We start from the raw sequence: 10,718 nt of genomic DNA on the forward strand, positions 1-10,718 counted from the left end.
CGTTATTTATTCTACGATTCTGACGTGGTGTACAGGGAGAATACTGTAAGAATGGCCCATGTTCTGAATTCTATCGCTGTACATTTCAAAAGTTGTGAACAAATGGTTCTATTGACAACGTCCATCGTAGCTCGCTCATTAATGTCTTAAACGAAATTACGGATTGCCTCTTAATGGCTTGTTTTTCTCTTATGCCATAGTTTGTAAATCTCAATTGTCAGTAGAAACCACATTTGTTTAAACAAGTCAGCCATATCAACTATGATTTTTAAAAAGGCAGTAAATGAGGCTGAATGAAATGTTTCGCTGACAGACAAGGCTCCACTGATAGCCCGGTGTAGCAGTGGTTAGGTGTTGGGACTCTGCTGTTTTGGACAGCTTTCTGTAGGCCATAAAAGTTTGTGGGTGCCGTTTGTCACTGTTATAGTGCAATTAATGTATTGTTTAGTATTGTGTAGTGGCTTTGCTGGCATGCATATATTATTTTGGGGGGATTTGTTTGCCCCATCAAGATTTCCATGCTAAAATCACAGCTGAAAAGGGTAAACTGAAAAGCAGACTGGCTGACATACACATGACTAGGGGTGTGGGGGTCATTACATTTTGTCACCCAGTGATTGTTAAGCAAATAACTGCCAAAAATGTTTGCACGTTTATTAAAAATTAAAAACGGAAATAAATTATTTACATAAGTATTCAGACCCTTTGCTATGAGACTCGAAATTGAGCTCAGGTGCATCCTCTTTCCATTGATCATCCTTGAGATGTTTATACAACTTGATTGTAGTCCACCTGTGGTAAATTCAATTGATTGGCCATGATTTGGAAATGCACACACCTGTCTATATAACGTCCCACAGTTGACAGTACATGTCAGAGCAAAAACCAAACCATGTGGTCGAATTAATTGTATGTAGAGCTCCGAGACAAGATTATGTCGAGGCACAGATCTGGGGAAGGATACCAAAACATTTCTGCAGCATTGATGGTCTCCAAGAACACAGTGGCCTCCGTCATTCTTATATGGAAGAAGTTTGGAACCACCAAGTGTCACGTTCTGACCATCGTTCGTGTGTGTTTTCCTTGTTTTAGTGTTGGTCAGGACGTGAGCTGGGTGGGCATTCTATGTTGGATGCCTTGTTTGTCTATTTCTATGTCTGGCCTGATATGGTTCTCAATCAGAGGCAGGTGTTAGTCATTGTCTCTGATTGGGAACCATATTTAGGTAGCCTGGGTTTCACTGTGTGTTTGTGGGTGATTGTCCTTTTTCCTGTCTGTGTTAGTTTGCACCAGTTTAGGCTGTTTCGGTTTTCTCATTACGTTCTTTATTTTGTAGTTTATTCATATATAGTTTTTTCTTTATTAAAGAAACATGAATCATCACAACGCTGCGTTTTGGTCCGACTTTACTTCACCCAAAGAAAGCCGTTACAGAATCACCCACCACAACAGGACCAAGCGGCGTTGTGAAAGGCAGCAGGAGCAGCGTAAAGAGGAATGGACATGGGAGGACGTTTTGGACGGCAAGGGTTGTTTACACTTGGGAGGAGATACTGGCTGGAAGAGATCGCCTCCCATGGGAACAGGTGGAGGCATTTAGGAGAGCAGAGGCAGCCGGAGAGAGGAGCCCGCGATACGAGGGAACACGGTTGGCAAGGAAGCCCGGGAGTCTCACAGGGAGTATGGCTACGCCAGGTAGGAGACCTGCGCAAACTCCCTGTGCTTACCGGGGGGCTAGAGAGACCGGGCAGGCACCGTGTCATGCTGTGGTGCGCAGGGTGTCTCCAGTGCGGGTGCATAGCCCAGTGCGGGCTATTCCACCTCGCCGCACTGGCAGGGCGACCGAGAGCTTTCAACCAGGTAAGGTTGGGCAGGCTCGGTGCTCAAGAGCTCCAGTGCGCCTGCACTGTCCGGTCTACCCAGTACCACCTCCACGGCACCAACCCTCCGGTGGCAGCTCCCCGCACCAGGCTTCCTGTGCGTGTTCTCGGCCCAGTACCACCAGTGCCAGCACCACGCATCAGGCCTACAGTGCGCCTCGCCTGTCCAGCGCTGCCGAGCCTTCCGTCTCTACAGCGCTGCCGGAGTCTCCAGTCTGCATGGAGCTGCCAGTCTGCAAGGAGCTGCCAGTCTGCAAGGAGCTGCCAGTCTGCAAGAAGCTGCCAGTCTGCAAGGAGCTGCCAGTCTGCAAGGAGCCGCCAGAGCTGCCAGTCTGCAGGTTGCCGTCAGAGCTGCCAGTCTGCAAGGAGCCGCCAGAGCTGCCAGTCTGCAAGGAGCCGCCAGAGCTGCCAGTCAGCATGGAGCAGCCAGGGCCGCCAGTCAGCATGGAGCAGTCAGAGCCGCCAGTCAGCATGGAGCAGCCAGTCAGCATGGAGCAGCCAGAGGAGCCAGTCAGCATGGAGCAGCCAGAGCTGCCAGTCAGCATGGAGCAGCCAGAGCTGCCAGTCAGCATGGAGCAGCCAGAGCTGCCAGTCAGCATGGAGCAGCCAGAGCTGCCAGTCAGCCAGGATCTTCCAGATCCGCCAGTCAGCCAGGATCCGCTATTCAGCCAGGATCCGCCATTCAGCCAGGATCTTCCAGATCCGCCAGTCAGCCAGGATCCGCCAGTCAGCCGGGATCTGCCAGAACTGCCAGCCAGCCGGGATCTGCCAGAGCCAACTACCTGCCTGGGCTTCCTCTCAGTGCTGAGCTTCCTCTCAGTGCTGAGCTACCCCTCAGTCCCGAGCTACCCCTCAGTCCCGAGCTGTCCCTCTGTCCCGAGCTGTCCCTCTGTCCCGAGCTGCCCCTCTGTCCCGAGCTGCCCCTCTGTCCCGAGCTGCCATTAAGGAGGGTAACCTATCTAGGGACGCTAAGGAGGTGGACTAAGACTATTATGGAGTGGGGTCCACGTCCAGCGCCAGAGCCGCCACCGCGTACAGATGCCCACCCACACCCTCCCCTATAGGTTTAGGTTGTGCGTCCGGAGTCCGCACCTTGGAGGGGGGGTACTGTCACGTTCTGACCATCGTTCATGTGTGTTTTCCTTGTTTTAGTGTTGGTCAGGACGTGAGCTGGGTGGGCATTCTATGTTGGATGCCTTGTTTGTCTATTTCTATGTCTGGCCTGATATGTCATACTGATATGTCATACTGATATGTCATATTTCCAGGTCCATACCCAAACAGTTCGAACTACTAATTTTGAAAATTACTCTCTCCAGAAATAAGTCTCTCACTGTTGCCGCCTGCTACCGACCCCCCTCAGCTCCCAGCTGTGCCCTGGACACCATTTGTGAATTGATCGCCCCCCATCTAGCTTCAGAGTTTGTTCTGTTAGGTGACCTAAACTGGGATATGCTTAACACCCCGGCAGTCCTACAATCTAAGCTAGATGCCCTCAATCTCACTCAAATCATCAAGGAACCCACCAGGTACAACCCTAACTCTGTAAACAAGGGCACCCTCATTGACGTCATCCTGACCAACTGGCCCTCCAAATACACCTCCGCTGTCTTCAACCAGGATCTCAGCGATCACTGCCTCATTGCCTGTATCCGCTACGGAGCCGCAGTCAAACGACCACCCCTCATCACTGTCAAACGCTCCCTAAAACACTTCTGTGAGCAGGCCTTTCTAATCGACCTGGCCCGGGTATCCTGGAAGGACATTGACCTCATCCCGTCAGTTGAGGATGCCTGGTCTTTCTTTAAAAGTAACTTCCTCACCATTTTAGATAAGCATGCTCCGTTCAAAAAATGCAGAACTAAGAACAGATATAGCCCCTGGTTCACTCCAGACCTGACTGCCCTCGACCAGCACAAAAACATCCTGTGGCGGACTGCACTAACATCTAACAGTCCCCGCGATATGCAACTGTTCAGGGAAGTCAGGAACCAATACACACAGTCAGTCAGGAAAGCTAAAGCCAACTTCTTCAGGCAGAAGTTTGCATCCTGTAGCTCCAACTCCAAAAAGTTCTGGGACACTGTGAAGTCCATGGAGAACAAGAGCACCTCCTCCCAGCTGCCCACTGCACTGAGGCTAGGTAACACGGTCACCACCGATAAATCCATGATTATCGAAAACTTCAACAAGCATTTCTCAACGGCTGGCCATGCCTTCCGCCTGGCTACTCCAACCTCGTCCAACAGCTCCCCCCCCCCCGCAGCTACTCGCCCAAGCCTCTCCAGGTTCTCCTTTACCCAAATCCAGATAGCAGATGTTCTGAAAGAGCTGCAAAACCTGGACCCGTACAAATCAGCTGGGCTTGACAATCTGGACCCTCTATTCCTGAAACTATCCGCCGCCATTGTCGCAACCCCTATTACCAGCCTGTTCAACCTCTCTTTCATATCGTCTGAGATCCCCAAGGATTGGAAAGCTGCCGCAGTCATCCCCCTCTTCAAAGGGGGCGACACCCTGGACCCAAACTGTTACAGACCAATATCCATCCTGCCCTGCCTATCTAAGGTCTTCGAAAGCCAAGTCAACAAACAGATCACTGACCATCTTGAATCCCACCGTACCTTCTCCGCTGTGCAATCTGGTTTCCGAGCTGGTCACGGGTGTACCTCAGCCACGCTCAAGGTACTAAACGATATCATAACCGCCATCGATAAAAGACAGTACTGTGCAGCCGTCTTCATAGACCTTGCCAAGGCTTTCGACTCTGTCAATCACCGTATTCTTATTGGCAGACTCAGTAGCCTCGGTTTTTCGGATGACTGCCTTGCCTGGTTCACCAATTACTTTGCAGACAGAGTTCAGTGTGTCAAATCGGAGGGCATGCTGTCCGGTCCTCTGGCAGTCTCTATGGGGGTGCCACAGGGTTCAATTCTCGGGCCGACTCTTTTCTCTGTATATATCAATGATGTTTCTCATGCTGCGGGCGATTCCCTGATCCACCTCTACGCAGACGACACCATTCTATATACTTCCGGCCCGTCCTTGGACACTGTGCTATCTAACCTCCAAACGAGCTTCAATGCCATACAGCACTCCTTCCGTGGCCTCCAACTGCTCTTAAACGCTAGTAAAACCAAATGCATGCTTTTCAACCGTTCGCTGCCTGCACCCGCACGCCTGACCAGCATCACCACCCTGGATGGTTCCGACCTTGAATATGTGGACATCTATAAGTACCTAGGTGTCTGGCTAGACTCTAAACTCTCCTTCCAGACCCATATCAAACATCTCCAATCGAAAATCAAATCAAGAGTCGGCTTTCTATTCCGCAACAAAGCCTCCTTCACTCACGCCGCCAAACTTACCCTAGTAAAACTGACTATCCTACCGATCCTCGACTTCGGCGATGTCATCTACAAAATTGCTTCCAACACTCTACTCAGCAAACTGGATGCAGTTTATCACTGTGCCATCCGTTTTGTCACTAAAGCACCTTATACCACCCACCACTGCGACTTGTATGCTCTAATCGGCTGGCCCTCGCTACATATTCGTCGCCAGACCCACTGGCTCCAGCTCATCTACAAGTCCATGCTAGGTAAAGCTCCGCCTTATCTCAGTTCACTGGTTACGATGGCAACACCCATCCGTAGCACGCGCTCCAGCAGGTGTATCTCACTGATCATCCCTAAAGCCAACACCTCATTTGGCCGCCTTTCGTTCCAGTTCTCTGCTGCCTGTGATTGGAACGAATTGCAAAAATCGCTGAAGTTGGAGACTTTTATCTCCCTCACCAACTTCAAACATCTGCTATCTGAGCAGCTAACCGATCGCTGCAGCTGTACATAGTCTATTGGTAAATAGCCCACCCATTTTCACCTACCTCATCCCCATACTGTTTTTATTTATTTATTTTTCTGCTCTTTTGCACACCAATATCTCTACCTTTACATAACCATCTGATCATTTATCACTCCAGTGTTAATCTGCATAATTGTAATTATTTGCCTACCTTCTCATGCCTTTTGCACACAATGTATATATAGACTCCCCTTTTTTCTACTGTGTTATTGACTTGTTAATTGTTTACTCCATGTGTAACTCTGTGTTGTCTGTTCACACTGCTATGCCTTATCTTGGCCAGGTCGCAGTTGCAAATGAGAACTTGTTCTCAACTAGCCTACCTGGTTAAATAAAGGTGAAATAAAAAAATAAAAATATGGTTCTCAATCAGAGGCAGGTGTTAGTCATTGTCTCTGATTGGGAACCATATTTAGGTAGCCTGGGTTTCACTGTGTGTTTGTGGGTGATTGTCCTTTTTCCTGTCTGTGTTGGTTTGCACCAGTTTAGGCTGTTTCGGTTTTCTCATTACGTTCTTTATTTTGTAGTTTTTTCATGTATAGTTTTTTCTTTATTAAAGAAACATGAATCATCACAACGCTGCGTTTTGGTCCGACTTTACTTCACCCAAAGAAAGCCGTTACACCAAGACTCTTCCTAGAGCTGGTCGCCCAGTCAAACTGAGCAATCGGGGGAGAAGGGCCTTGGTCAGGGAGGTGACCAAGAACCCGATGGTCACTCTGACAGAGTTCCTTTGTGGAGATGGGAGAATCTTCCAGAAGCATAGAACAAGAAGGCCTGCACACTGTTAAAGCTCCCAATTCACTGTTTTATTGACAACATTTCGATTCGAAACAGATCTTCATCAGGTTCAACACACTGAGTGTTCACATCCCAAAATATAGACATTTCATCTCACATGACCATTGCGGGCATGACCCATGGCGGGTGCCATTTTTTTTATTTTATATCTCTAATAATTAAATAACAATGAGATGGGTACATGTAATGGTTCCAGAAAATAATATATATTTACAAAATGACCAAGTGGGTAACCTGGAAGGAAAGACAAATCAAAGTAAAGTAACATATTCAGGTAAGAAATGGTCTGATCCCGACGGTCACTCTGACAGAGCTACAGAGCTCCTCTGTAGAGATGATAGAGCCTTCAAGACAGACGTCAAGACAGTGTCCAGACGGAAGCCACTCCTCAGTAAAAGGCACATGACAGCCCGCTTGGAATTTGCCAGAAGTCACCTAAAGGACTGACTATGAGAAACAAGATTATCTGGTCTGATGAAACCAAGATTGAACTCTTTGGCCTGAATGCCAAGCGTTATGTCTGGAGGAAACCAGGCACCTTCCCTACAGTGCAGCATGGTGGTGGCAGCATCATGCTATGGGGATGTTTTTCAGCTGCAGGGACTTGGATTCTAGTCAGGATCGAGGGAAAGATGAAGGGAGCAAAGTACAGAGAGATCCTTGATGAAAACCTGCTCCAGAGCGCTCAAAGTTAACCTTCCAACAGGACAACAACCCTAAGCACACAGCTGACTGCTTTGAAGAATCTAATTTATAAAATATATTTTGATTTGTTTAACACTTTTTTGGATACTACATGATTCCATATGTGTTATTTCATAGATTTGATGTCTTCACTTTTATTCCACAATGTTGAAAATAGAAAAGTAAAGAAAAACCTTTGAATGAGTTGGTGTGTCCAAACTTTTGACTGGTACTGTGTATATATACAGGCCTCAACTACTACCCTGAGAGCACTTCATTCAGCATATCATGAGGCCCTCAGGTTCATTACCAATCAAAAACGTCTAACATGTCATTGTGATCTCTACTGCGCCGTTGGCAGGTCGTCATTGACCTTGCGTAGTCTTAAACACAGGTATACACTGATTTAAAAGGCCATATTGGGTATAATGTCACTATCTCTGTTCTTTTTTAATCAGGTCAGTAAATAAATATAGATTACGGTCCTATTCTCATTTGCTTTCTTGCAGTACCAAGAATTAGAACAGATCATGGTCGAAATAGTTTTAGTTACTCATCTCCGTTGTCCTGGAATTATCTCCTGAACATTTTAAAATGAGATGATCTAGTCACGTTGGTGGAGTTTAAACACTTGGTCGATGTAAATATCATAAAGTGTAATTGTCGTTAGGACAGCTGTTTTTTAGTTATGACGTGTTTTTTTATGTAAAATGTAATTGTGTTACTGTATGTGTGTTTAATGTTTTGTTAAATGTTGTAAGATGTTTTGCCTGAAACTTTGTCCCCCCTGTAGCTGTTGGACCAGGTCTCTCTTGAAAAATAGATTTTTATCTTAATGTGAAAAAACCTGTAAAAAATAAAGGTTAAATAAAAAAATAAAAATGTTAGGATTCTTTAGAAAGAGTAAAAACAGTATTAATTGTACAAAAAAAAGTAAGAAAGTTATATAAAATATTACTTAGTATTGATGAAAGACTGCACAAATACACGAAATAGCAACAAACAAGATTACAAAAGACAAGGAAATTATAGCAGGCTAACTGCAAAACAAATTGTAGAAGTAGCATTTGGTCATTCAGGACTAGCTGACATGCTACCCTGAAGTCAAAGCACTCCTGCAAGCAGATGTAAGATATCACACAGTGGAGATGCTCGCCATGGACAGCAGAATCTGGCTGGCATTGTCCTTGGTTTCAGCCTGCTGGATGAGCTGGCTTCCACTCTCCTCTTTTGACAGTGGGAAGCCATGTATATCTGGAGAAGTGATGGAAATACTTGTTGCAGGGCAGTTCACTGAAGGCTGTTTTTAAAACATCAGTACTTGAACTTCACTGTAATTAATTTGAGAATAAATTGTAGCCTAAGCTATGTCTTCCAAGGTATTCCAAATAGACCGGCACACAGTATCATCGACTTAACCAACTCTGTGGTACTCACTAGCGTTAGGCTTGTGCCTGATTCTCCTGATGCAGGCATAAGTGAGGAACACCAAGAGGACGACAGCAAAGAAGAAGAAGCCAATGGCCAGAATGTAATGCCCGTCCTCTTTGTTTCCTTGCTCTGACAAACAGAAAAAATTATTACAACCCAAATACATTTCCAATACCTATGAATTGCTTGACTGTAATTGCCAACATACCATGTATACCACATTTTGAGTTATGGGTCTTGTTTCCAGGGAAGATCACAATAAATCCATGTGTATCACACCTGTTGGTGACAAGGTATTACAAGTTATTTAGGAGCCTCTAAAAACATTTCACACGATAGAGGAACTGATATTTGGCTATTTTTCAAAACTGTGTTCTTACTGTGTCAATGGTTTGCAGTGACCCTGTTCGGTGTCAGAGTATGTGTTATTAGGACATGGGACACATTTCCAAGTGTATTCCCTGGAACCTGCCATTGGAAAACATACTTTAAGTTAGCAGTAGTATGGACATGGCTGTTGATCCTTTCGCTACATTTGTAAATATTCAGTGACAAGTAGTGAGGAAGGAAAATGAATGAATGTCTTACCTGTTCTCTTCAGTTCCTCTCCCTTGCGGCATTTCTTTTCCTTTTCACAATTTGAGCAGACATGGTCTGAGCACAGGAAACCAGAGCCACACAAACAGATTGCGTTTGCGGTTGAGGTGCATGCTCTTGCATAGACTGCCCAGAAGAGCAAAGAGAGAAAGAAGACAACAATGACATGAACAAACAATGACATGAGAAGTGTGAGCCACAGAAGCCCCAGAATCTACCACTTTCCTGACATTCTTTCTTTCCTACAGTATCATTACTTGTTTTGACCATTTGAGGGTCCATCAACAATCAAAGTATAGGACGCTAATATTTTTCAGAGCTAGATTTTGTTTATGTCACCTCTCATCTTAACCCTTACCCTGTTGGCATTTGAGGCATGGTTGACAGTTCTCTACGCGGTCACTGAACTCAGAGTAGGAGTCCGCTGGGCAGTCACCACAGTCGGTTTTGGCATGAGTGGTGCAGTGCTTCTTCAAAAATTTGCCTATGAACCAAGACAGGATTGTATATCATAATCACTACCACTCACAGAATCACTCATTCAATATTTCTTTATATGTCTTATACATCAAGCAATCATCACACAGGGTCCAACTAACATTTGCATACATAATGTTTCGTAATAATTATGATAAAACATTTTTTTTAAGGATTTCAATTGGTATAATAATTTGATATCATATGTTCAGTTGTTTAATCCCATGGTCAGTAGTCTACTGAATTGTCGTTAAAGGCTAAAAACAAACCTGGTGGACAAAGTTCACAACATCTGCCATCTTTTTCATACATATCATTGCATCGTAGATCCGCTGCTAAACCCATAGTCCAAAAACACAGAAGACATATGACTGTCATCTGTATGTATTGAGTGTCCATAATGTTAAGTATCCTCTCCTTTCAACCGTGGGGGTTTTATTTGCTCTGCACAGTGACGTTGCACAGTGGCGTCAGGTATACATCTCTCTCTCTCTCTCTCTCTCTCTCTCTCTCTCTCTCTCTCTCTCTCTCTCTCTCTCTCTCGGTTTGCCAGTGTGGTGAGCTTTTCTGTGAAAAGGTACAGTGAAAGCAGACTCTGCTGACACACGCATGACTAGGGCTGTGGCGGTCATTACATTTTGTTAGCTGGTGATTGTCAAGCAAAAAACTGCCGGTCTCACGGTAAAACTTGAGCACATTTGTGACCGACCCCTCAAATCGGTCTTATGTAGCAAAATTTGAGATTGTTTTTTGTACATTGGATTAAAGTAGAGACTACAACATGGTATATCATACACTACAGTTGAGGAACAATGGGAAAGTTATTCTGCTTTGAAAGTTGATAAACTTGTATAGTCACTTTTGAGAAAATGGCCTTTGAATGTTTTGGTACTACTACTGGAGAGCCCTTCTTTGTCTACACCCATTCAGCATCGTTCACACCCTCTTAAGCTTTAGCCCCATCCATCTCTTTAAGGGTTGATC

The 10,718-nt window shown here is 45.5% G+C and overlaps 1 protein-coding gene across 1 annotated transcript; it reads right to left on the minus strand.

Moving 5' to 3' along the window:
• Positions 1-8,232: 8,232 nt before the first annotated feature.
• On the minus strand, positions 8,233-10,117 carry LOC139414235 (tumor necrosis factor receptor superfamily member 5-like). The gene is made up of 7 exons (XM_071162133.1): positions 10,004-10,117; positions 9,616-9,741; positions 9,249-9,383; positions 9,041-9,128; positions 8,869-8,939; positions 8,667-8,789; positions 8,233-8,483 (listed from the first exon to the last, which is right to left on the minus strand). Exons 1-7 carry the CDS (start codon positions 10,110-10,112, stop codon positions 8,365-8,367), a joined length of 771 nt encoding a protein of 256 aa, XP_071018234.1. The 5' UTR covers positions 10,113-10,117; the 3' UTR covers positions 8,233-8,364.
• Positions 10,118-10,718: the final 601 nt, after the last annotated feature.

This window comes from Oncorhynchus clarkii, chromosome 7 (assembly GCF_045791955.1).
Source record: "Oncorhynchus clarkii lewisi isolate Uvic-CL-2024 chromosome 7, UVic_Ocla_1.0, whole genome shotgun sequence".
NCBI lineage: Eukaryota > Metazoa > Chordata > Actinopteri > Salmoniformes > Salmonidae > Oncorhynchus > Oncorhynchus clarkii.